The 26,970-nt window shown below is 39.8% G+C and overlaps 3 protein-coding genes and 1 long non-coding RNA gene across 7 annotated transcripts; 2 read left to right on the top strand and 2 right to left on the bottom strand.

Moving 5' to 3' along the window:
* Window positions 1–11,467: 11,467 nt before the first annotated feature.
* nipsnap2 (nipsnap homolog 2) lies at window positions 11,468–16,863 on the top strand. Its single transcript, XM_019885935.1, has 10 exons — window positions 11,468–11,607; window positions 12,010–12,146; window positions 12,215–12,260; window positions 12,623–12,717; window positions 13,048–13,118; window positions 13,216–13,356; window positions 14,359–14,390; window positions 14,714–14,808; window positions 15,267–15,350; window positions 15,499–16,863. The coding sequence occupies exons 1-10, from the start codon at window positions 11,516–11,518 to the stop codon at window positions 15,561–15,563; spliced, it is 858 nt and encodes a 285-aa protein (XP_019741494.1). The 5' UTR covers window positions 11,468–11,515; the 3' UTR covers window positions 15,564–16,863.
* A 58-nt stretch (window positions 16,864–16,921) lies between these two features.
* Window positions 16,922–20,201, bottom strand: psph (phosphoserine phosphatase). The gene is made up of 6 exons (XM_019885937.1): window positions 20,084–20,201; window positions 18,807–18,965; window positions 18,590–18,724; window positions 18,082–18,227; window positions 17,541–17,689; window positions 16,922–17,429 (listed from the first exon to the last, which is right to left on the bottom strand). The coding sequence occupies exons 1-6, from the start codon at window positions 20,155–20,157 to the stop codon at window positions 17,319–17,321; spliced, it is 774 nt and encodes a 257-aa protein (XP_019741496.1). The 5' UTR covers window positions 20,158–20,201; the 3' UTR covers window positions 16,922–17,318.
* A 108-nt stretch (window positions 20,202–20,309) lies between these two features.
* Window positions 20,310–21,579, top strand: LOC109525443 (uncharacterized). The gene is made up of 3 exons (XR_002170151.1): window positions 20,310–20,441; window positions 20,957–21,030; window positions 21,394–21,579. It is a non-coding gene; the product is annotated as an uncharacterized LOC109525443 (long non-coding RNA).
* Window positions 21,580–21,794: 215 nt separating this feature from the next.
* LOC109525437 (phosphorylase b kinase gamma catalytic chain, skeletal muscle/heart isoform) lies at window positions 21,795–26,761 on the bottom strand. 4 transcript variants are annotated; one of them, XM_019885930.1, is made up of 10 exons: window positions 26,431–26,761; window positions 25,635–25,779; window positions 24,835–25,013; window positions 24,619–24,673; window positions 24,434–24,499; window positions 24,176–24,339; window positions 23,169–23,259; window positions 22,803–22,956; window positions 22,579–22,704; window positions 21,795–22,085 (listed from the first exon to the last, which is right to left on the bottom strand). In XM_019885930.1, the coding sequence occupies exons 2-10, from the start codon at window positions 25,715–25,717 to the stop codon at window positions 21,819–21,821; spliced, it is 1,185 nt and encodes a 394-aa protein (XP_019741489.1). In that variant the 5' UTR covers window positions 25,718–25,779; window positions 26,431–26,761; the 3' UTR covers window positions 21,795–21,818. The 4 variants fall into 4 exon arrangements, with proteins under 4 accessions (XP_019741489.1, XP_019741491.1, XP_019741492.1 ...); XM_019885932.1 differs by lacking the exon at window positions 26,431–26,761 and adding an exon at window positions 26,381–26,398; XM_019885933.1 differs by lacking the exon at window positions 26,431–26,761 and adding an exon at window positions 25,429–25,467 and having other exon boundaries at window positions 25,635–26,084.
* Window positions 26,762–26,970: the final 209 nt, after the last annotated feature.

Genomic DNA, 26,970 nt, shown 5'->3' with positions numbered 1-26,970 from the left:
TATATATATATATATATATATATATATATATATATATATATATACACACATACACACAGTATATGGAAACGACAGTGTAGCATTCGACTGCAGTGTGGAATCCACTTCTTGGCAAAGCTTGAGCAGCGTTACACTCATTTCCCTCATGCAGACAAACATACTTCCTTGACATTGTTCAAACTTCCTTATGCCGCCCCTGAACGGAATTATTAGGGCAGATAGAAGGAGGAATTTATCACACAACCAATGCCCTAGCTTTCAGTGTGAGAAATGAAGTAATGGCATTGTATGAATATCACGGAACCTCTCAGGTCAGTTGCTGGATGCCGGTCTGCCTCCGATGGAAATCATCCAAACTCAAAGATTCCAGATTGAAACCGTTGTCGACCTAAAAATGTTATTATTATCCCCAACTGTGGTAGAAGTTAAGCATTGTAACATTAATATCAGTAGGTAGGAAAGGTGGATTTGTCTTCATTCCAGGCTGAGCCCAAAAATGGTGATCCTGCTGGTCCCGTTTTTTTTAGGGGGGGAGGGATGGAAAAGCGTCGCAAAAAGCGAAAGCAGTCATCTGCTGTCATCTTGTGTGCTCGATACGTCAAAATTTTGGTGACTTTTAAGGCAATGAAATACATGGACTTCTCAGCTGTGGAGGCCTTTCCGGACCTTTTATTGGCTACATTGTTTTCTCACATTCAGATAACTTTGGGTTGGCATGTTCATTTCTGAATGTGGATGTTGGCACGGAGATATGGCTGTTGAATGAGACACAACCACTGCATCATGTATGTGAACGGTCCTATGAAAGTGTTCAGGAAGGGTTTGGCATCATTGTTCTCGAATACGTCTAATGTAAGTGAGATTGTTGTGACTGGAGAAATGAAAACACCGCAGTTTTCCCAACACAGCGCTCATTCCGCAGCTCTTTTTGGTCTGCTCAGCATGTCCAGACATTGAGTATAATCAGATGTCCACCCTTTAATTTTATCTTCTTTTATAGGTATTGAGGGGTTTCATTTAATGTTTCACATATAGGGACCATCCTATAAATAAGTTACAGTTTGAGATAGTTTTGGCCAATTTAAAGAGGGACATTTGTTTAGAAAACGGATGTTCGGAACAAAAAGAATCAACTTTCATCGAAAATATGTTTTCTTAGTTTCAGTAGGTCGAACTCAGAAAACAGCTTTCATCTTTATAGCAGAAAAGGGACTTTTCTGTTTTGTAACCCAAATAAATCTTGTGAAAAGTGTGGGCCGAGTTTCATCTGGATCACATTTCGTCATTTTCTTTCAAGCAGTTGTCAACAAGAGATAAAAATAAAAGAATAACAACTATTGCAGGAGAGATATACAGGACTTGAAAATGTTGCAAAAAAGATTTTTCGTCATGATGACATGCAAAAATGTTCAAAATTTAAAGATAGCTTCATTATTCAAATGCTTTATAACTCCAACAAAGAGGGAAATATGAGCACACAAGCCAAGTTGAGAGAAGATAAATATAAACTAAAAAAACGGAAAAACCTATTGACAAAATGAATAAATTATCCGGTGGAAATGAAAATCAATCTACAATTGTAAAGACTTTATGCTGTTTTTTTTCCTCCTCTGTATATGTATAGAACTAACACGATCTAATTAGCTCCATTGTATCACCATCGCATGCTAAAATTTCAGCAAATGACCAGTTATAACTTCAACAGATTTATCCTCATTGCTAATTGGCAATTATGGATAGACAGACTGCCAAACATTTTCTCGAGGTTCTGACAGCGTATAATTTAACTTAACGATAAATCATCCACCTATTTTCCGTACTGGTTATCCTCACTATGGCTGTGGGTGTGTCGAAGCCTATCCGAGCTGACTTTGGGAAACACCCTGGACTGGTCACCAGCCAATTGCAGGGCACATACAGGCAAAAAAATAACCATTAACACTCATATTCAAGCATACAGAGAACTTTGAATCGTCATTTAGCCTCAGAAATGTGTGTTTGGAATATGGGGCGATGCCAGAGTCCCTGGAGAAAACCCACGCATGCATGGGGAGAACTTGCATACGCCACACCATAACGCTAGAGCCCCCATGCTCAGAACTGTGAGGCCTGTGTGCAAACCACTCGTCCACTCGGGTTAACGTAATTCTCATTAATGAATTGATATTTAAATTGTTGTTCTGGAAACTCCTGTTGATCATGAGCCTGGTCAGTAAAATGAAAATGAAATTTGACAGGGAGGAAAAACATGTCTTTAGCCTATTAACTTCAAGACATATGCTGGGCACTGATAACGGGGGTTACAAATAGCGATTCTGTTTTGCGTTCGTAGCCGCCTTTTCAAAGTTCAGAGGTGCTAAAATGTTTTGCCAGCCACCGTGACACAAAATGTGTGCTCTGTTTACTTTTGGCAATCCAATGCCAGACTAAGGAGGTCCCTGGCTAGCACAAGCAAAAACTGTCAGAGTTCTGTCACCTCAGTGAACAAGGTGCAAAACAACAGTGGAAAGCTTGTGGCCAAATTTAAGGCCCCTGTTTCCTGTCTTGACATCATCACTTGGAAACCTCTTGGTGTCCGCTCATGCCTCCGCTCTTAAATCATCACACAGCAGGGCCAGTATTGGCGTAGCAAGTGGCACAAAACACCTAAAGTGCTGTTATTTTATTTTATTATTATTGGGTTTTTTTTTAATGTCAGGGAGGATACCAATAAACAATCCAAACACACACATGAAAGAAATACGCTTTTGGAATATGCAGTTCACTGGTTGTATCTTGACATCATTTGCTTACTTAACTAGAATTCATTTGAAGGACAAAAAAAAAAAAAAAGCACAGGATCGACTGTCTGATGAATGATGTCACCAAACAGTCGGATGATTTTTATCAATTTGACTGCAATGGCGCAAAGAAATGTTCTCTGGACTGACTTCCTCAAGTGGAATGTTGACTCATGCTGTCATCACATACTACATGCTATGGTATGTTTTTAATCACTCATTAGATTAAATGATGAAGCCAAAATCCAGAATTCTGTATATCGTGATGTAAAAAAATATATTTGTTTTGTTTATTGTTTGCAAATCAGCAGTCAATCTACCAAACAACACGACATTCAATACCTACGGTAATATTACCGTTGTTTGGCTACAGGGCTAAAGGTGGAATGAATAAATATATGCGCATACCTTACAAAATATTTACATTCGTTAAATGAGCTGAATAAAAGGTCCGTGTCAAATGTAATGAAAATAAACACTGACATTAATGCGTCATCTAACTGGATGATGGTAAATATTTACAAGAGAAAACAGCAAAAATAGGAATACAGACACACAAAGAAACGATCACCATCTGTGTAGCGCCACAATGAAGACTCGCTCTTTTATTTCAAGGTTCTTTTCGACCACAGAGTGCCGAATCTGACTCAATGTTTGGCTTTTTCCATGTTACAATTGCAAGCTGGCAGAGACAAATGCCCACCTCACGGTCAGAAAACATCCAGAAATTGTATCCCTGAAGAATGTTTTCACAAACTTGAGTCCAATGGCTCAACATTTCAGTTCAAAATAAATAGGAGCGTACAATTAAATCGCACATGCCAATTAGTTACTCTAATGGGCGCTCAAGTGAAAACAGAATGTCTAATCATACATTCTCTGGCAAGTGTTTTGTAAAATGACCACTCCATGCTGCCAACAGTCATCAGCCTTGAGTGAGTCAAATTTGGATTTCAACCAAATTTATGGAAGGGAATATGACTCCCCAAGACTCCAGGTCTTTTATTGTCAACTTATCTCATGAAAATTCACTTCAACAACCACCAAAGTATTAATTTGCGTGTTGCCTTTTCTTTTTGATAAAGCAATTTCAAATGAATTACTTGTCTCAACATCGGCTGTTGAGAGACGAATGAGAGGAAGAAAAAACCCCGACTAATTTCGTTAAGTTAAGTTGACGCGCATTCAAAATTCACCACATTTACCGTTGCTCCGAAAGTTACAGAAAAGTGAACATTTTTATCAAAATGCAAACAAATCTGAAGATGACTCGTGTCCCATGATCAAAGGTTCCACGTTTTTTTTTTTTTTTTTTTTTTACAAGTTAGACTGAAAACAAACTGTACACTATAAAGTTGAGCACTGAGACCATTTTGGTAAACAAAGACATCATCCGGCAGCTGCCACAATTCCGTGTACTTTGGGAATGGCTTCACAGACAAAACTTTGCTGTTTAATTCTCTGCCCAAGAACTGCTCAAATAGAACAACAACTACAAATTAAATTGGTACGGGTTCCAGGACAGTCTCATTCCCAATATTTAGCCCTAGAGTTTCAAACAGACATCATCATCATCATCACCATCAAAGAAATAGTTTTGCAGATTTATATAGCACGTAATCGGATGAAGCCATTACGCACATGCTGCATATCATTCTAAGTGCTTTTGCTTTGCGAGACTTCACTAACCTGGAAGATTAAATCACAAAAATATTGGTTGACAATTGCAAATGGGAAAACCGGCCTCCGAAGATTATCAAAAGAAAAGGTTGGAAGTAGTTAAACTGCAGATAATAATTAGAACGGATAAGACACTGTGACCTGCACTGTTCAAGGCTGTTGAACAAACGGTCTACACAAAACAGGACACATACAGCGAGCCGAGTCATGAAACACTAAGTTTGACTCACAATTCAGAATTCATGTAAAAAAAAAAAAGTGTTTATATTGCTGCCTGCAGGCAGATGTACAGGAATTATTTGACATACTGTATGAAATGTATGTACATTCAAACGCAAAGACACAGAAAATATGAATTAGTGCAATTTGAGCTCTTTCCCCATTTGTGATGCTGTTGACTTAAGAAGAAAATCACTATCATATGGTGGCGATACTTGCCACAGTCTGTCAGATGATTTTTTTTTTCCCCGATGATATTGACACAATCTTCTCAGTTGGAGGAACCTTTCACATCCTTATTGGAAAACCTTGTTGGTCTAAAGATGCGTGTATCTGCACAATAAACATGACGCAACATGAGAAGTTTATCGAACAAGCACAAGCCATAGAAAAATAAATCTGACGGGATTTCCTCTTCAAGTAAAACCATCTGTTTTTTATCTGATACACGGAATGGAGAACTGTGACAGCATCCCTCGTTCTTGAGCATTATTGATACCTTACAACTTGAAAGTCTTCATTTTGTTGTGCTGAGAGGCGTTCTATTTTGCTTCATTTACGTAATGCACACAGCACGTTGGCTAAACTGGACCCTTTTGTTTAAAACATAATAGGTCACTAAAATAATTTCAAACCAACAAAAGTAATATTCAATATTTTTTTTATTGGAAATGTGTGATCAATCTAAATCGAATCTAAAATGTGAAAATCTAATGAAACTTAGCTTTGTGATCTGGCCTTTTGGACAACCCTTGACTTGTGGCTGGTTGCACATTTTTCTCCAGAATGCCTTCATAGTCTTGTTGATAGATTCTGCACTGTGGTGGGGGTATCAATAAAGCAAAAGAAAGACGGACGCTGTCACATTCCTCCATTCTTTGTAGCAGTAATGGAACGTTTGACGTACAACCTACTCATTACATTATGCTTCCATCGATAGTCAGTTCCATCTTTTCACTCTGCTAAATTCCACAGGAGAAGGAAATGTCATTATCCCTAATCAATCACTGTAGAGATCAAGATGGTCTTTTTCCAACCTGGCTCCAAAGCCAAAGCAGCCATAAGAACCTGGTGGCATTTGCCGAGGTTTTGAAAGTTTCAAGAAAAGTGCATATGGGCCGACTGGGAGAAAACATGACGCACAGATTGACACTGCATGAGCGCATGAGGCTCCCCAGTGGCGCCTATTGGATCAATCCTATTTTTTTCCCCACCCAAAAAAAAACCTCGTGTTTCATGTCACGACATCAGACGTATCAGTCAACTCGCTGAAGCTGGCGGATTCAAAACGTCTGTAACGGAGCAACCTCCCTATACATCTTAATTTCATTCATGGAACCGGTGTTTTTGGGTAATCACATTCAGATGTCGTGCGCCGTGTTAAGGAAAAGCATACTTACAGTACTGCTGCAAAGTGCAAACAATCAGGCGACAGAAAGATAACATGGTGTCTTAAATATGTCGACAGGCCATCCACTGAGGTCTTCTTAAGTAATGGTTGACTACTAAATGACTCACATTTTGCAAAGTAGTACTCATTCGTTATATCCATTAGATATTTACTTCACAGTGAATAAATCTAGGTGCAATAATGATGGATGGCTAGCTAACGAACTAACTAACGAACTAACTCAAGAACTAAATAACTAACGAACTAACTAGATCAGGGGTGTCAAACTCAGGTCCTGGAGGGCCGCTGTCCTGCATGTTTTCCAAGTCTCCCTGTTGCAACACACCTGATTCAAATGAACAGGTTCAATGTCACGCTTCCGCAGAGCTTGCTGATGAGCTGATCACTTGAATCAGGTGTGTTGCAACAGGGAGACTTGTAGAAAACATGCAGGACAGCGGCCCTCCAGGACCGGAGTTTGACACCTATGAATTATATAGATAGTCTTAAGTCACAGTTGTATGTGACAAAATAATTTTGAATCAGTATGAGATTGAGTGGGCTGTCGAACAATGTAACAGGTCTATCCTAAAAAGGCACAGCAACGATAGCAGCCTTCCAATGAACAGTTTTACTCATATTTGTTCATCTAATTTTTCAATGTATTCCCTTTTTTCTTTTTTAACTTTTACAACTGCAAGTAACCACATGGAACAGGAAGTTACAGTTGTATCAACAGTTGAGGTGTCAGCTATGGTTACTATTCCATTATTTTTTTTTTCATAAATACCACACACATACAGAACAAGCAAAGATAAACACTGTTATACATATGCTGTAATGATAGGCACATGTTTTGTTAATAATGTTTTAGTTAGTATGAGTATTTGAAAAATTCTTGGAGATTGGAACCATTCTTGTGGAATGTCCACGACTGAGTTGATTTTTGTCTTTCACCATTTGGTTTGTGTTGGTCTTCCAAAAATGTGTTGCTTGAATTCGGCTGGGATCAAATTATTACAAATAAGTACTATGACAGCCTCTATCAGTGGAGCAATTTAAATCACTATGGAGCGAAAAAACATTCTCATTTTTAAAAATAAATGTTCTGAGCAAAATGCAAAGAACCTAATAAGAACCACTGACAGGGTACATTTATCCATCGCTGGCTTGGTGGTGGAGTGCTGTAAAATGTCATCTACAAGTGAATAGTGCATTTCTTATATTTGTCATTAATATGACAAAGATTTTTTAATACATGAAAAAAATCTACACATCTTTCATTAAAAAAAGACCAACCAGATTGATGAATTTCATGCGGGCTTGGCTCCTATTGGCTCCCATGTAACTGTAATCCAGCATTTTGGGGTAAAACATCACTGCGGAATCCAACCGTTCATTTTATACCAGCTGGAATAGGCTCTAGGTCCATGTGACCTTGAACAACTAGTTCTGAGAGCATATCCCAGTTGACACCACCACAGTAAGTCTTTATAACTCATAGAGACAATGCGGAGAAGGTGTTTATTTACGACAAGTCACTGAATGACTCTCCTTTTATGGCAGTAGATATAGCAGCAGATTTCTGGCTAATATTCCTGTGATTAACTTTTCAGACATATAGTATTTCATTTGCAGGGATTTTGCATGAGGATCCACAGAGCGGAGATTAATCATTTCTCCTGATACAGGAACATATGTTCAACTCAGGCCTGAGATTCCACAAATTCTATGAATTATTCCATTACAGCATCACAGATGGTGAGATATACGCATATTTTCAAGCATTAATGGCATTAACGACGAGAAACACTGGGAAAAATTCACACTTTGCCCAAAGGCCATTTGTGCTTTTTTTCTTTTGGACAAAACCAACACCAGCTGTTGCAAACACCTGTTGCAGGTGGACTTATTTTACCCCATAACTATTACTAACTTGTAAAGTAGGATTTTGTTGGAGTTTTAGAGAAGATTTATTGTTGCAGCAGTACGTTGGTTTTAAATTACAGTATTTTATCATATATATATTATTTTGAAAAGAAATCTCTGAATTCACTGTACAGCGTCTGAAGTCAGAACTGCAAAAAGTCAGCTCGGGAACCCTACGCTACGAATAACATGAGGTAATGTCCCATTAATAGAACAAGCGAAGGACAAGAGATTTTAAATGATGTGGTGTTCACTGTCATTACACCCCATTAGAGTCACACGATCTGTCAATTGACACATTCCTATGAACCCCCGCCCCCTTAAAAAACAACATAATCCCAGCCATGCTCCTGTAATTAGCGATTTCTTATCTATACTACTATATCCGAGTATAAACAGAAATGTTTCCAGGATTTCAGTCTGCTCTATCAACTAAAACAAATGTTTTCGTGCCACTTTATGCACCAGTGCTGCATTTCCTCGCTCTGGTGCCCAGACAAACTAGGGAGTGGAGACTCACAACACTCACAACACAATACGCAGTGTTTTCTCATAAGTTCAACAGTGTTTCTTGGAGAGCTCTTAAATCCCACATACACAGCAAAGCCAAAGTTAATAAGCGAAAGCTCAGGGTGACTGCTAGGTTTGCTGATAAGGGTGTCCATAGTAACAAAAGAAGAATTTCCACCAGCCTATTTTGACCTACTAAACAATCGAATAGATTCTGTTATACTTTTATCAATAAGGATAATACAGGTACCGCTTTAAATGTCACCGATTTTTCAGTGTTCAATCTCAATTTGTAGCCACAACTCATGTTTAATAGGGCGATATTTTGAATTTCCATGTGAACATAAACTCAAGATGTCTGCACAGCTTGAGTCATTTGGCATGAGATTTAACATTGGAGTTTGAGAGGCTTGGGTGAAGGATTTATCCTCATGGGTCCTAAACTGATAAATGGCATTTGCGGTTTTGGGGAGCATTAGTGGAGGATTCATGTCTTTTGTTTTCACAGCTGCTCTTCTTTGAGCCTGCTTTATAGGAAATTATTGTGTCCAACAATGAAATCTGAGAATATTTGAAGTGACTTTAGAGTCACATGGAAGCACACTACCAGTACAACCATGATATTTTCGACATGCCAAAAATTAGCTAAATATGTATCCAATACCGTATAGTAAAGTGCTCTAAGATGCAATTTCAACAGAGGAATAGGATACCTGTGATAAAATAAACCTAATTACGGAAACCCATATCTGAGTGCCAAGGCCAAGGAGCCTGTGAGCATTCTTTGACCTTGTTCTTCGGATTAATTTTCAACAATTTGCAAACAATCCCCAGGCACTGACGGGCTCATTATAAGAGTGTTGATTCCTGTATATTCTATATCCATTCAGCGCTACTTCCAACTACACTAATGTTCACTATCGTATCCGTAAAAGATACAATATTTTACATTATGACTTTGTATAGGTCATAAGAAATTGTACATGCTCATTTTAAACTTGTTGAAACCTCTACGGGGGCTTAAAAATGTGATTTTTTATCAATAGGTTTAGCTAAGAAAGCTTCGGCTCGAATGTGAGAAACTTTACTGTTGGACCTCAAGGATTTCACTTCCTAAAATACACACCAACATATGTAACGTCATTAAACATTAAACTATCTCAACAAATGAGCAAATTCACCGACTATGATGCAACACGGAAGTCTCTGGGAATGGTTGAAGTTTGTCCTGCATTATGCATAACAGGACCGGCTATGTTGCACAGTAAATGTCGGGTACATTAGGAGCTCTTTGTGTCACTTTTCCCATGACTAATATAAGCCCCCTTGTGAAAGTTTCCACACCCAAATGCGCACCGATCAGGCCATTCAAATGAACAGAGAGTTTGTGAGTGCTCTGCTGTGTTTGTGGTCTTTTGTGAGGTGCAACTAATGACATACCACTGTAAATAAGTGCAACAAGGAATCCTTTTATATGATATTTAAACTCCTGAAACGCAAAGGTAAAGTTGATGTTCCTGCATGTCACAAATTACTGTGATAGAAAAAACATACCAACCCCGCCAAACAATGTATGATCATACTTGGAATTCCCAGACAAGTCTGCAATTTGCCATTGGTGTTTCAAAAATCTTTCACAGAGAAAATACTGTGATTGATGTTTTTGAATTTAAAACAAAGATATGCATAGTTACTGGATTCCAAGTGTTGTTTATCCTACAGCCAACGAGGCTTTGAAAATATGGAACCTGTTAGTTTCATTGTCACACTATCAAATAATAAATCAATCACAACTGTTCTGAATTCCACAATGGTTACGATCCCACCACTGCAGCCTGTGTCTATTTGGATCCTGTTCTCATGCTGGTCTCTTCTCGAAAAAAAGAAAATCACATCATCCAAGTTTCAGTTTCAATTGGATGGAAAAGAGTTTTTCTTTTGGTTAACTTATTTTCTGGTTGTTCTTAAATGTATATATTTTGTACATATTTTATATTTATTTATATTTACATGTATATATTTAAAGTTGAGTATTCCAGGATTCTGAAATTAATTTTTATTGTCGTCCCAATGCACATTTCCACATGATATGGCAAGAAATAGGATACCCATAGTCTCAGATTACTTTTTTGTCGACACAGACAGTGACCAAGAAGCAAACTGCCAGTGTGCCTGATTTTCTGTCACATAACATATCCAAATGTTCATATTGTCGTTTATTTTATTTTTTTCAAACATTCAACGCTCTGGTCCCAAATTTCCTTAAGGACTGAACTACTGCTACAACCTATTTGTCTGCCAGTGTGAAAAATAGTGTCTGTCTGCTGTGTTCATGTAAAAGATTATGATAATGAATACATTTATCCTCATTTTTGTTGCCTTAAATTGCCGATCGAAATGAGCAACTCCGGATTAAGTGATGTGCATTCGTCTTGAGTTTGATAGGAGCTGCATACATGAGTGTTGAGTAACATGCCCATTTCACTTTCAATTTTGTTTCAGTCACTTTATAAATAATACTTTAAATCCTTGAGTTCTGGCGCCCTCGTATGTATCGTTGTGGTAAGTGTTTTTGAAAAAGATTGTACTGTATATTGAAGACCCTGAAGTTTTTTGCAAGGTTATCATCAATCAGGAGTGAGAGGAGAAAAATAAATATTTTTGAACTACTTTTGGTACAGCACACATGTAATGTTTATGTATTTTTGGCATGGTTGATTTGAAATTTCATGGATGTGACACAAAGCCACCTTTTAAGCTTCCTTCTCTCACAATAAGCTTTAAACTAAAAGCAGTGTTGTAAATCTGCTCTTAACAGGAGAGTGAATAGAGGTGGACTTGCGCTGGTCGCAAAGGTAATCAAAATAGTGACGTTGCCGTGCGTAACACCCTGGTTCATTCTACTTCGACGAGACCAAATATGGACCCTGTGGCGTTTATGGGTTCCATCGCCACCTATCTGCCAATAGTGTGAACAGCGCCTTGGCTGCTGCTGCTCCCCTGGAAAATGGCGACAGGAGTCCTTCAGAGAGTGAGAACCGGCTTGGCTCGGGCTCAAAGCGGGGCCCGTTCAACCGGGCATCTTCTCGTTTGGAGCAGGTCGGCTTGTCATCAACATGCATTACAGGTTTTATTTTTTGATGGAGGGTGTTATTTGTGTGTTAGCATCGGAGGTTGACGCGATATAAGTGCGCAAGCTAGCTGCCGATGTCCTCGCTAAATATGTTGAGTAGTAGTCAATCTTGGAAATTAAACAATTTGGAAAAACACTTACCGTGGAATATTTTATGTTTCGAGATTAGATTAACGTTTTTTTTTCTTTAACTTATTCAAAAGAAACGCACTTTTTAAGTTGTGTCATGGTGTTGGTCAGATGCTCAAGGTCAATTTGGTACTTGGGGAAATGGATGCTAACTAGTACTCCTTGAATGTTATGATGTAATCAGAAATTCAACTGATATCAAACGTTTTCCTCCGTTAAAACTCAACCTTATTTTACAGAGGCTTCTCCGTATCCAACGTCACCAGAGAAGACAGCTGGTTCAAATCACTTTTTGTCAGGAAAGTTGACCCGAGGAAAGATGCACACTCAGCTCTACTGACCAAAAACGAGGAAAGTAACCTCTACAAAATCCAGTGTAAGTACATTTCCTGTAACAAATATTCAGAAGTTGTCATAATTGTTGAACTTGACCTCTATTTTCAGTCCACAATGTCAAGCCAGAGTGTCTTGAAGCATACAACAAACTCTGGTAAATCTTATTTTTATTGTTTAATCCCAAAACATTTTGCTCAGCGTTATTTACAATTGTACCACTTGGACAAGTGTACCTAGCGTTGTGCAGCCAGTAAAAAGAAACCAGTGTGGTCTATTCTTGTGAGGTGTTTAAGGAGCTGCTATGCTTCGAGTCATCTGTCTACAGGCCAAGTCCTTATAGCTAGCTTCTATTTCTTTCTGCAACCATAGACATGACATGAAATTTAACAGAATTTCATGCAATTGTAATTTTAGGCATAGTTGCAAGGTTTTTTTTCGATTAAATAGCGTTAGAATCATGGTTCAGTGTAGGTAACATTAACTGATTTGTTTGTGAAATTGTAATTTTTGCCACAGCGAGGATGTCTTGCCCTCAATCCATGCTGATAAGTACTACCCCTGTGAGCTGGTGGGCACCTGGAATACTTGGTATGGAGAACAGGACCAGGCTGGTAGGCTTGCTTATGTCATCACTGCCAAATATATGACATCATAGCAACGTTTCTCTGTAGGTATTGTCTAGTTGCACATTAGTGTACTCTGAGATCATCAAGTGTGCCATTAAAAACAATGGGTCCATACACTTATTTATTTTCTACAAATAACCAATTAAATACTCTGCACTGTATGGCAGAAGTTACATACTTAATCTCCATATCCACTTTTGTGACATTTTTCCCCACCCTAAGATATTAATTGTTGTAAATGACACAGTTTAGGATTGTAAATATGTATGATGTTGTAATGTGCTGATGCAGGTTTTTTTTTTTTTTTTTGCCCAGTTCACCTGTGGCGTTATAGAGGTGGTTACCCAGCTCTGACAGAGGTGATGAACAAGCTACGTCAGAACAAGGTGAGCAGAACCTCTTCACACATCCTATTGCTCCTATCAGGGTCATAAACCAAGTAGAATGTAGCCCATTACTGGCCCATGTTTATCCTCACGGCAGGAGTTCACGGAGTACAGGAAGGAGCGTGGTAAGATGCTGCTGTCTCGCAGAAATCAGCTTTTACTGGAGTTCAGTTTCTGGAACGAGCCAGTACCTAGAGAGGGACCCAACGTATACGAGCTTAGAACCTACCAACTCAGGGTGAGTACTCAAGCGCTACTGTTTTTTTTTTTTTTTAAACTCTATTACTCTTTGAGACCTCGTAAGCGCCAGGTGGGGTTTTGTCTTACTTCCCAACAGTCTTAAATGGTTAATTTATGTTCATAGGTTGGAGTCGTTTGGGTCCCAAGAGTCATGGATAGGAGATAATGAATATTCTGCATTTTTTTTTCATGAGCAAAAATGGTCTCATGTTTTTGACAAGCGTTTATTCGACGAGGTCAATAACTAAATCACAACTTTCACGATTGTTCTTGTCTTCTGGAAATGGTCTCATGTAAATGAGCCACTTCCCAGCCCACAACACCACTACGACTTGTTTTCAAGCAGCCCAGAATCTAGGAGAAAAGCGCACCCTCATAAATTCAATAAAATCATCATTTGTATTTTCAATTGTGGGTGCAGCACTTCATCACAAATCAACCACATTTAATTTGTAAATAGACTCGTGGTTCTGTGCATGTGGCACAACAAATCCAATCGATCGACAATTAAAAATGTTGGCATCGACTGTCATGATCAATATGTTGTGTCACTGCATTGTGTGGTAATTACATCACAGGGTTCTTCCTGCGTTCCAAGTCGCGTGGCGGCCGCCCCCAGCCGGACCGATTGATATCACTCAATCCAGCAGAAAGCTCCAAATGTGCTGATTGAGGGATTGATGTCCCTTCCGCGGCAGCTGCTTATTTTAACTGCAGTTGCAGTATTGCGCTTCAGAGGAAGTCCATTTTGAACAATGTGAATGGCTGGCTCAGCAATATTTTGGTTTTGTTTCCGGATGCAACATTGTGCAAATAAATTCAGCCAAACGTATTAAACCTAGAGTATTATATCGGTAGATATTGGAGGAGCCTTTTGGATATACTTGTCCTGATGCTTAGAATGACGTATCACTTTTGCATTATTGACTCAATATCCCTGGAAAGAAGCAAGGTCTGACTATCATTTCTATTACTCATCCCATTGTTCTCTTTTCTCCAGCCAGGAACAATGATCGAGTGGGGTAATTACTGGTAAGACAGCATGAATTAATTGCATTCATAGACCCTGTTGAACCCTCCTTAAAAATAGCCCGCACAGAATGGACTGCTCAATGATTAAACAAATGAAAAGACAGCACTGCAGTCTACTGTATTTGGACAATGAGTGCCTCCATTTCAAAAATTCCCCGCAGTCACACTGTCATCTGAATTTCTGTATCTAATCCGTAACTGTGATAAAGTGTTCTTCTTTTTTTGGACCAAATATCTGGACTATTCTTCCTCTGTGTACTCTGACCAGATTGTAGTTTTCTTCCCATAGATGACATAAATGATTGTTTTGTTGTCTTTGGCAGGGCCAGAGCTATTCGGCTACGCCAGCAAAACAGTGAAGCCGTTGGAGGGTTTTTCTCACAGATCGGCAACCTCTACATGGTTCATCACCTCTGGGGTAAAGTCAAGAAACCAGTTCAATGGGAAAATACCATACAGCATTAAAGTCATTTAAAATAAAAGTTTGGCATTTTTTTAGGCCTGAGAGAGACATGGCCAAAACTGAATTGTTGCGTGGTGTGGGGAGTTTGGCAACAAATTCTTCATAAGTGGATTGTCAATTGAACAACAGCGACAGATTGGCCACGCCCTTGTGTGTTGAAAGCAATTGAAAGCTACACGTTTAAATGTATAATAATGGAGCTCCCCCACACAAGCTGTTTGAACTCGCACTTGCTATGCAGCAGTTACCGGTACCTGCTTGAGCCATTTCTGTCTAAAGACATCACATAAGGCTCAGGTCTACTGTTAAACCTCTGGTGCACCAATTTAGTGTAAACACAGTGGCTTCTGTTACACTATGCCGTGTGACAGCAGTAAATGGGCTTGAGCTGTAATAGATTTTGTTTCTTGCAGCCTACAAAGACCTTCAATCCAGAGAGGACATAAGGAAAGGTGCATGGCAGGAGGAAGGCTGGCACGAAGTGGTCTATTATACAGGTGAGTATATACGAAGAAAAAGAAACTCAGCCCTATTTAAAATTATTTTTAGAACTCTAACTGAAATCATTGTTTGAAAACTTTTGAGTTAAACTGGTGAGAGCAGATTTTTTTATCCAACTGGTGCTGCATATATTCCCCCCCACAGTTCCTCTCATCCAGCATATGGAATCCCGGATTATGATCCCCACCAAGGCATCGCCGCTCAAGTGAAAAGACCGGAACCTCTTGCAGGCATGAGCATGGGGTGGTACCCTGAGAAATGAGTAGCCCAAGAGCATCACTTTCAACGGTTTCAGTGCTGCACAACAACACGACCTTTGTCTTTCATCATTTTCGTTGTTTCAGGACTGTTCAACTCCGTGAAATATATTGTATGTGGACGGCTCAAGGAACTTTTACATATTGTGTTAGCCGCTAGTGGTATTGCATGGGCTAAACATTTAAAATCAAGAGTAATTGTTGTGGTTACTGAATGTTTTCCAGTTTGTATTTCTGGCAAGATGCGTGTTTTGGTTGTTACAGTTTACACTCATGATTATTCAACCCCAATTCTTATTTACACCTGCTAAATGCACACAACCCTCAGCGGTTGGCTAATTTAAATAAATGGTTCCGTTGCACTGTTTAAATTTGTATTTGGAATCTTTGGCTCGTTGCAAAGCAAATTTTGCAAGTAAATCTAACAATTCGGGGTTGTTGTTTTTGAGTGCATGTGTGATTGAGTCAATACTCACTAAGCTGATGGTGCAGCACATCAATCTACATAACACAACTTGCAATAAGGTAAGAGGTGAATTGCTAATTCAGAAAGACTTATCTCTCTGGTGCTTTGCAGTATTTATATTGCCAGGCATCGACATCGACACAATGTACCTTACGATAATCTACAAACGTGTCCTTTTCAATATTAGGATTTTGGAAAGGGTCAGGAGTTGCTTTGACACAAGTCCTTGCAACTCCACTGCATTATCCCACAGGCTGGTCATTCGTTCCAACATCTACTCTTGCCACATGTAAACTCATTGATGGACAACCGATCAAAGTGACTTTATTTTCAAACAAAGCAGCTGTATGGTATGTAAATGTTGATATCCGTTTGTATATCATAACTGCTGGAGCAAACTATCGTAATACCAACACAGCAAGCTACTACTAACACAGGGGGCTTTATTTATTAGTGTTAACCATTTCAATGTTAGCTGGGATAACATCTGAATTTTGTGTTCCATGGGTGACATTATGAACGTTTATTACATACTCATTTTCAGTTAGTTAATATTTTTGACTTGAAACGTGTCTTGTTTGACTGTTTTTTTCTTGAGTTTCCATGTGAGTTGTTTTTGTTTGTGACTTTGTATCTTTTTGTGGCCTTGTGAACTGAGCATGACTTGTTTTATATATATATATATATATATATATATATGAGATGTACGGTATTTTCAGTTTCATGACAAATTACGTGGGCAAGCACACCACGACATTTTGTCGGATTTTATCAGCAAAAAAAAAACAAAGAGATGCATCTTTATTTGTCTTTCGGGGGCAACAATGACATAGAATTAAAGAAGTTCAAGCAACAATATTTGTGTTTAATACTCAGTCTTTACACATAATTCAATGCAGCCTGTCACTCACATGACCGATTGCAATTCTTTTTACATTGCACTTCCCATTGTGTATTGTGTAGGAGTAAGTCGTATGTAAAAAGTGCCCAAAACACAAATGTTACATGTTTAACCTCCACACATAGTATGGTCTAGTAAAGAAAATCAAGATGGCAGAAACCACATGAAGGGTAGAATTGGTCGAACTATAGTAAACATGGTCAATGATTTAAAATTTGTTGACTTAAAGGGAGTGTGCACAATGGATAAAACCATCACATACACAACTTTTGGTGCAAATAACATTAGTAAAGTTAAAAAAAAAAAAAATCATAAAAAGAGTAAATGTACTCTAGAATATTCAAATCTTTTCCATTTCTTTCAGCAGCTCTCCAAAACTTGTGACATACCACAAACTCATTTCTTTAACCTGTGGCCTCACAACATTGCCACCAAATCCAATGAAGGCATTCTGCAGGGGGGGAGGGAGAACAAATCAACCGGATTAGTTTTCAAAACAATGAATACAAATACAAACCTGAATATTTAAATGAACCCACACAGCATTAACATAAACACTTACAGCGGGAGGGCAGGCCTCTAGATCAGTGGCTCCATCTCCAATCATCACCACTGTCTTGAAGCCGTACTTTTCCTTCAGCATGCTAATTACTTTTCCTTTGCCTCCGCTCTCTGCTGTCGGTTGGCTCTCGTCAAATCCGGCGTACTCACCTATATACAACCACATTCAATCTCTTAAAAAGTAAAGTCATGTTGGGACATGTTTGGAGAAGGGTAGTAATTGACATCTGGTTGATAATTATGTCTCAAAATAAGCAAACATTTATGTCTTTGGAACATGGGAAGAAGCCAGAATACCTGCGGAGGCCATGCCAAGTCCAAACAGAAAGTCTGGAGACGAGATTCAAACCCAGAACCAGGTAGACTCTGGACTGAGGCTCTGAATAACTCCGAGGGTCGGATTCCAAATGGTTTCGTCAATAGGTACCAGTAATTTGAATTTTGAGGTACCACCGTAATCTCATGAACACTGCTCTGGTACCTGATGTCATGGCTGGTGAGTGTGTATCATAATTCAATGTCCCACACTATAGTCCCCTTACCGTTGAAGTAGAACTTGAGTCGGTTGGCGTAGACGTTTTCTAGAGGAATGTTTAGCTGAGTGGCCACGTGTTCCACAATGCAGCGGAAGCCACCTGAGATGAGGAACACCTTGATGTTGCGCTGGTGTAGACGGTCCACAAGTTCCCTGGATATTGTTGGAAATGAGGGTGTATTTAGCTTGTCAATCACATAATTCTACAATAACGTTAATGCATAAATACCACAGTCATGAACATTAAAGGAAATTCATATCACTATCGCTTCAATGGTCATACCATCAAAGCTGATACACCTCAATTCAATTGGTGAATCAATCAGGGGTTTTTAAGAATGCCTTCGAAATGTTATCAGCAATATACATTTGGGTGGCATTCCCGAAGCGTTCAATGACTTATGGTATTTTTCCAAGGAATTTGCGGACTTTTGGTACTTTTCCGGGAATTATTGATGTTCAGAATGCTGTAAGTGAGATGAAACAAAACTGAGAATGGGGATTGCCTCTCGTACCTGATACCTGGGGTCAGCTGTGGCGGGTGGTCTGTAATCAGTTTGTTGACCTGTTCTCTGGAACATTTGATGATGGCGAGGCGCTCAGTCAGAGCTGATTTGAAAGTCATCGAGCCACCCATGGCTTTACGGGTCCTAAAACATGCAAATTAAGGCTCGTGTCATGTGATGCGATAACACGGGGGGGATAGTTGTGCACAAGAATGAATGTATTTACATTTCAGTGACGGCGTCCCCCACGCCACAGAACTTCGCCAGTTCATCGATGCCTTCTTCTTTGATGACTGTGCTGTCCACGTCAAAACAGACAGCTTCTGCTCTTCTAAAAAGTTCTTTAGTCTGTGACATTGTGGACACTGCAATACTGTGAACAGAACTACAGTACTGCCAATATTAGCGGAATAAACAAGAAAAATAACGAACATTCCAGTAGGGCTCTCTGATCAGTTTTAGTAATAAAAAAAAAAGGGACATAATAATTACATAAACGGTGTGTCAACATTTGAAGTTAGCCTGAAACTATTAGTATTAACCTGTATTTGTACTGCACATGAGTATTTATTTTTCAGATTACTTTTTCACTGTTATTTCCCCACACATAGTTTTACTTTCTATTCTACTTTTTCAAAACGGGCTTGCTACATTAGACGGCATAAGGTAAAACAGCCAGTTTGGGGTCTTGGAAGGCAGATAAATTCAGGGAGGCCTGCAGCAGTGAAATGGATCAACATGAACCAGGGAACAGATGTGGAGAAGCTTTTCGCCATCCACTGCCTTATTGTATAAGTTAATAAAAGAGGGAAACTATTTTGAATGAAGATATTTTTTTTCATCGTGCAAAGGGAATAAATGGTACATAATTGACAATAAAATTCAATTGTACTTTTGCAATTAAGCACGTCAGAGCTTGTTCTTTATTTATTTTAGTTGGAGCAGTACGTCTTCTCTTTTTATTTGAGAACTTTTACATCTATTCAAGTGCAAGTCCTCAGCTAAAGTACACGTGACGTCTAATGTACAACATCCTTATGACAATACATGTCTAGCATCCAGTGAAGCCGCAAAAACAAACAAAAAAAAAAAACAACAAAAAACAAAACGGCTCTAATCTTAACGTGTGAGTGCCAACAAACGTTGCATAATGCGGCCCGCCTAAACAAAACATATGAAGGGGCCATGGTGGACATCATCTGCCACTGTTGCGTCACCCCCTCACTCACCATGTTCATAATAATTTGTTGCAACCCTAAAGTACACAACTAAATAGAATAATGCAACGTAGCAGACAATCTGATGCCAAAATAGTGCATCGCCATACATCTCTGAAGAACCGCTGACATTTGATAAAATTAAACCGGTTACGTTCACCCCAATACATTCTGTTTACGCCGTGCAGTTAGTTGACACCGGCTGTTAAAAGATACATTTTATGTGAAACGAGTAACAGGACAAGGATGTCGTACAGGAAATGGAAAATCAACAGAAAGAACAAACCGTTCTATACAGCAACGAAGCAAGTGGACAGGAGACCGTTTCAGGAAGAGCCGCACAACTCCGCACAGAAGCATCAGTTAGTGAAAATTGCAGAAGAAGAGCGGAGCCGCGAGTTGCACCAATCAGAGCGAAGCCGGTGATGGACCGCCCACTCTCATATGATCGCGCGTCAGAACGTATGACCAATCAGGGCTCTGATATAAATGATCCCGCCCCTACATCAGAACCGACTGTCTGACTCGGCAGAGTCCGTCGAAGTACAGGAAAAGCCACCAAGAAGGCACTGTGCAAGGAGACATTAGTCAATAAAAGCGGATGTTTGAGGTTTGTGCTACGTTGCCGCTTGAGGAATTGAGGCGTGAGTAAGATTGCGTATTTCTCATAGAAAATATGACGTCAACTGCTGGCTATAGGTTCTAAATTGCCTTAAATTTAGCTTTAGCTTGTTAGCATTTCTATCGTGCCGCATTTTGAATCTCAACTGGGCCTATCGTTCACGTGAAGCTATACTATAGCAAATAAATAACGGTATTTCCTTCCTTTGGACAATTATGATGTATGGAATGTTGACAATGTAAATGCTGTACATTAAGATGTCGATTTTTTGATACAACTGGTAACATTGCCGACAGGCACGTGTCTGAATGCATGGCCGAATTCTGATTTACTCTTGAAGTGGTAAATTCAGTCAGACATCATGCGAAATAACAGTTTTCACACAGACTTTACAATGAAAGAGCAACTGGGTGGCTCATTCTATTGTCAGTGATTTACATTTCATTTTAATAGTAAACATTTGCAGTATAATGAGTGAATAATTACAGAATTTCTTACCGTTAACCATGCCATGCTTTTCTTCTCGTTCTCCCCCAGAACATCAGCCATATTGATTGGTGGGCCGAAGACCATGCCATGCAAACATTTCCGCTTCTGGACCACAAGATGAGGTGTGCTCTCACAGTCCAATGTAAATGCACCTAATAATTGACAAATAGGGAGTTAATTTCAACAATCGAGATTCAGATTCTTATGTGGCATTATTATTCTTAATGGAAGACATTGACAGCATGGCAGAATTCTGTTCCAGCTCTGTGGTGGACACAGTCAGACACCATGCAAGAGTATTGCCTCGTTTCTTTTAACTATGGGTGAATTGTTTTCAGCTTCATCCAGCAATATAGGAATGAGTACACTGATACTCTTGTGACTATAATATTCTGCGTATCCAGTGACTTTGTGAACGGTACTACAGTTGAACCAATAGCAAACTTGGACGATTCTTTTTATGTGTTTTTTTTTCCCTTCAACAGGGCTTGAGCATGGTTATGATCTTGTGGCCTAAGTCATACTAGATGGTGGTGTGTGGATTCATGCAGACTTTCAATTTTCCATCCATGAGGTGCCATTGGAACAGGAGGATGCTGAAGGAGTAATTATGGGTGATGATTTGCAAAAGGGTAAAACAATAAACGTTGAAAACTAAGTTTAACACTGACTGTTATTGTATTGTTTTTTTATTTCCATAAACAGAAAAGGCTACATTTCAAACATTTTCACATGATAAAACATCCAAATTATATTATGTCATGCGTTACGAAATCCACATAATACAAATTGACGCGTTGATGACAACGTCTGGCTCAGATCACCTTAAAGATGCACAGTGAACATTTTTTATTTTTATTTTTTTTAACTTCCAGCACTTTTATCATATTCTTGGCTATCCAGCTGTTTATTACCATATATGCTGGACTGGCTCATCTGCCTCTGCCGCTATGGACAGCAGGATGGCCTTGGGAGTGTTCTCGAAAAGTGCCGCTCTGTTCTGCGCCTGGCCCTTCTTGACCCAGTGGCCGTAGATCTTGAAGGCACACGCGTCAATGAGCTTGCGAATGGGCTTGACTGCGTACGGGTCACTTTTGATCACCTCCTTGGTGACAGGTTTGACTCTGCGGTAGCTGCAGTAGATGCGCATGGTGGCGAGTACTGTGAGGCAGATGACCTGGTGGAAAAGTAGCATTCTTTAAGGTACTAGTGTCGTCCATTGGTTTTGGGGTAGCGCAAGCACTTGAACATTTCAATTTAGCGCCACTTACGATATCATGTCATTTGATCAAACTTAATGGTAATGCATTCTTCTCTCCTCAAGTTCAGCTAAAAAAAGTCAGACGATGAAACCGCTATTTCATCATGCTCCCCACACTCATTGTCATTAAAAAAAATTATAAGATCTTGAAAATATGGTTAAAAGAATTGTAAATACTATATTGAGGAGTTTTATTTGATTGGAGGTTAAGTTCCCCTTAAGGTGCCGCTGCTAGTAGAGAAAGTATATTCGTTCATTAGCGGTCGACGTGTAAATCAATCACTGGACTATTTAGATGACATGGTGTACCGGTGCTCTTACTGAAAAGTGTTGGTCGAACATTTAAGAGTTTGTTTCTTTCAGAGTTTGATGTCCTTAAGCCACATACTTTAAGCTCGTAAGACCTCACCTTGAATTTTCTGTACGGGCTAAATTGTCGGACTTCGTCTACCACATACTGGGAGAAGAACGGATGATTGAGCACGTCGATGGCTGTGTAACGCTGCTTCGGGTCCACTACGAGCATCCGAGAGATCTGATAAAAACACTCAAATGAGTATATTTTACTGTCAGGCAGTTTATATGGAACAGATGAGGTAAACCACTGAGAGAATGTGAATTAAAGGGGCTGACCAAATCTTTGACCGTGTCAGAGCGGTCGTCCCATTCAGGGGATGAGAAACTGTAATCCCCGGCCAAGATCATACGCAGCATTAGCATCTGTTTCCTGTGCCAGAAGGGTGGAGAGCCAGCCAGCAGTGTGAACATGATCACACCCGCACTCCATCTGCACAGAGGGCAAGCACCGTGGCAGAATTGGTTTAGGATAGCAGGAGCTTTCATATCACTTACGTGAGTGAGTGAATTCGACTTCTTGGAAGGGATTGAGAGCAGTACAGCAAGGGCGTTTTAAGTCCACAAGCACAGCCATCAGACAATGTCCGTAAATGCACTTCATATAATCATTTTTACTGTTTTGATTTTTTTTTCCCCCCTCACATGTCTACAGCCGTTCCATATCCGCGGTGGCCAGAGTCCATGGAGCACTGGATGATCTCAGGAGCGAGATATACAGGAGTCCCACACACCTCTGCAGGAAAGACAAACGTTTTAGCATCGAACAAGTTTGGCTTCAGGCAACAAGCGTCTCTTTACAGGCTGTCAAATAGTGTTTAAGGTGCTTAATTAGTTCATTATTGATAGTCATAATGACCATATCTGATATCTGGTGTGTAAAAATGTCCTCAATAAATGGGCATTTAGAGACAGGGCCTGACTTAAAGTGAGCATTTTATGTTGAGAGGGAAGAAATTTCATCTGTGCTGTACAGCACATTTGACAATAAAGTTGTATTCAATTCAATTCAATTCAATTTATTTCCGATTGCTTTTGAAATTGCATATGTTCTGAGAAACCGTTGTCAAGCAAAAAATTTATACACACAACATATCATTTCCCATATACTGTACTGTGCAAATAATTATTATTTCAATGCAAATTTCGAGCTGTGGGCACGGCCAGGGTGACCTCATCCATAGCAGAATCAATGCTTGTTTTCTCTCCATGATCTTTCCTTTGATTGATTCATTGAATCTATCAATTTCAATCATGCAACCTCAACAAGTTATTTCTTCATTATGTAACTATTTCATGTTGAAGCAAATCACTATTTGACCTCTTTGCTCAATGGCAGATAGACTTGAGTATCTTGTTGCATCGCAACCTTTGTAACATAAGGATGCGCAACCAGACTCGACTCTGATTTCAAACAGCTGCTGGAACATTTGGAGAAGTTGTGACATTTCTTTCTTTGACAGTGCAAACATGCTCAATTAAAAAAGTCTGCTTGCTTCATGTTTTGCTGTCAGTCAACACTATATAATGATATCATAATACACCAGCGACATATCTCGGCAGCTGTGGATGACAGACAACTATGGATACGATGTGTCGAACAGGGCCCCCTGGTGGGGTACTCTGATCGTGTTTATGAGTTGAGCTCTAACCTTTAAGCGTCTGTCCCGATTGCATTTGCACGGCGAAGCCAAAGTCTGTGAGTTTGATGTTCATCTGGTCATCCAAAAGGATGTTTTCAGGTTTGAGATCTCGATGGACTATGTTGTGCTCGTGGAGAAAGTGAACCACATCCAGCAGGGCGCGCATGATGTTCCTACAACCGATACATCAAGCACTCATGAAGGCTTGTTGTGGTTGAGGTATGACAGTAAGCTGGTTTTGGGAGAAGTCAAAATTTGCTCAGTGACCTTGTTTCCTTCTCACTCAGGGTTACTTTCTCGGTGAGGTAGTCAAAAAGTTCACCCTTTCTCATCCTGGATTGAAGAGGACAAGTAGTAAAACAAGAATAGGTTAACATTCTTGGAAGCAAATTAAGCTCAGGACAGTATTGAATGAGGTTGAAAGTGCAGATTTCCTGCTCGTCCTTACTTACAGGTCGAAAACCAGGAAGAAGAATACGTTGGATTCATAGCAATCTTTTAGCTGTACTGCAGGGAAATATACGTCAAACAATTTGTGCAATTGCCGTTGATACTCGCATGGCAAATGCCAAAATGTGTCATAGTTGACCACTGAAAGTGGGTTGGTCATACAGCAATTAAAGACATGAGGGTGGAGTACATTTTAGGTGTATTCACAATGGACTTACTAATATTCTCCTGTCCACAGACTTTCTTGAGGATATCAATCTCCTTCACTGTAGAGTCCCTGATCTCCTCGATCTCCTGCGGCGTCATCTTGTCCGAGGGGGTGATGTCTATAATCTTCACGGCGTACTCCTGAGACGTGCGTTTGTCCACGCAGCGACGCACGACGCTGCTCACTCCCCTGAGGAAAAAAAAAAAAACCAAAACACTTTGTATGTCCAATCACTGGTCAGTACTGACAGAATGCCGACTTCTGACAATAATAATATAAATAATATCCATACATCCATTTCGAATGCGCTTAACCATGCATGTTTTTGAAATGTGGGAGGAAACCGGAGTACCCGGAGAAAACCCACGCAGGCACGGGGAGAACATGCAAATTCCACACAGGAAGGCTGGAGCTGGAATCGAACCGTGCACCTCTGCAGACTGAGTGCAGTGTGTAACTATTATTTTACCCCAATGCAAATTAAAAACAATAACGTGACATTATCTAAACTCCAAATCCATAAAGCCTCTTTGAACAGAGAAACAAAACACGCAAGACACACGCATACCTCACCAACAATTGCTTATATAAGGGGGCCACTAACCGAGAAATGGAGGGGAATGACAATTAGTGCTCTCATTCTCTGCTCACATGCCCCAAGGGATGTATGGAACACCATCGAGATAGATGTGGGAGGACAGACATCTCAGTAGATTTACAAAAGTTGATTAAAACAACGCAAAGCCATTCCGTATCACAATTATCTCAAATTAAAGTGCTTTCAGTATGTCACATGCTTTATAAACATACCTTCCCAGTATCTCCTTGGGCTCATATTTGTCGTAGAACTCCTGGGCGCCCACCCAGTCGGGGATCTCCTCCTCTTTGGTCATGATGAAGTGATCGAAACAACAGGAAGGCTCTACGCATCCACGCGACAGTCTACAGAGAGAAACTAGAGGCAACGAAGTTAAAGTTTAGCACATAGTTTAAACGTTCAGATTTGTTTTAGCAGTAATCGTCGGTTTACAACAGTTAATGCCCATACGGCCGCGACGTAAAACGAATGTATTAATAAGCGTCGTATATATCGCTGTAAACATTTTTAATGCTAAAAACACTCGTTGTTCTACATAAAACATCCCGGTTTAGAACACACTCAGGACCGCCGGTAGAGTAGCTCCCCTTAAGTACGTCGAAGCTCTCCACAATGCTAGAATGTCAGTCTCGCTCGACCAGGGCAAGTAGAAGCGCTCGCGTGTCCAGATAGACTAGTTGCGGTGATGTAATCATTAAGCCATTATTGGTCATAGTAGTCAAGTGGTTGAAAATAAATAAAAACGTGACGTAAAATCAACCAGTGAAGCTGTAAGTTTTCGCCTACGATACTATATTAAAAATATTTCGTTTATTTTGCGACATGTTCGCCTTATGGCACTTTTCTGACTTCCCTTTCCTTTACGAAATAAAGTTAAAACGTTGAGATGGGGAGTTAAATTAACAGGCTTAGTGCTAGCTAAAATTTCGAACGTTATCGCGTCTGTTTTAAAGCATACTTGCTTGGACAAATTGGAGTGAAAGGAACTAGAAAGGACGGTCCACTCACCGCGTTCCGTCTCACTCAGTCCCTCCTTTTAAAGGTTATCCATCATTGAGTGGAAGAGGGCGAACAACGACGCTGCCACCGTTTTGCGGGTCGCTGCCATGACAGGAGCTCCAATGTCAGGATGCCAAAAATAAACTGTCGCTTCTAAAGTGACCACTCTTTCTGCGACAGACTAGCATATACTTAAAAGCACAGCTACTGAAATAACCTTATCAACTGTCTTACGTCAAATGTAAACTCTAACATGACTGCCCGACAGTGCTCCAGTACATTTTATGTCACTTCAATACAACCTGCATGTCTTTAAGATCGCTCTTCAGAACTATAATTAAAGCCCATTAGACAGTTTGCATGACGAGTGACTCGTCAGATAGTGCAGCTAATGTGTGAATGTACTTAAAGTGTTGATTTTGTTTGCCTTTGTTCAAGTGAAGCGATTGAAAGTGCACTGGCAGCTGTGTTTGGCCTTGATGACCTGTGGGGATTGTTAGAGTTCGTTCAACTAGTGGTGGTCGGCTATATTAATTTTAAATTAGCTAA

The sequence above is a fragment of the Hippocampus comes genome, unplaced genomic scaffold, assembly GCF_001891065.2.
Source record: "Hippocampus comes isolate QL1 unplaced genomic scaffold, H_comes_QL1_v1.1 scaffold29, whole genome shotgun sequence".
Taxonomy (NCBI): domain Eukaryota; kingdom Metazoa; phylum Chordata; class Actinopteri; order Syngnathiformes; family Syngnathidae; genus Hippocampus; species Hippocampus comes.
Note: the sequence above shows the minus strand (reverse complement) of the source record. Positions and strands in the feature narration are given on the sequence as shown.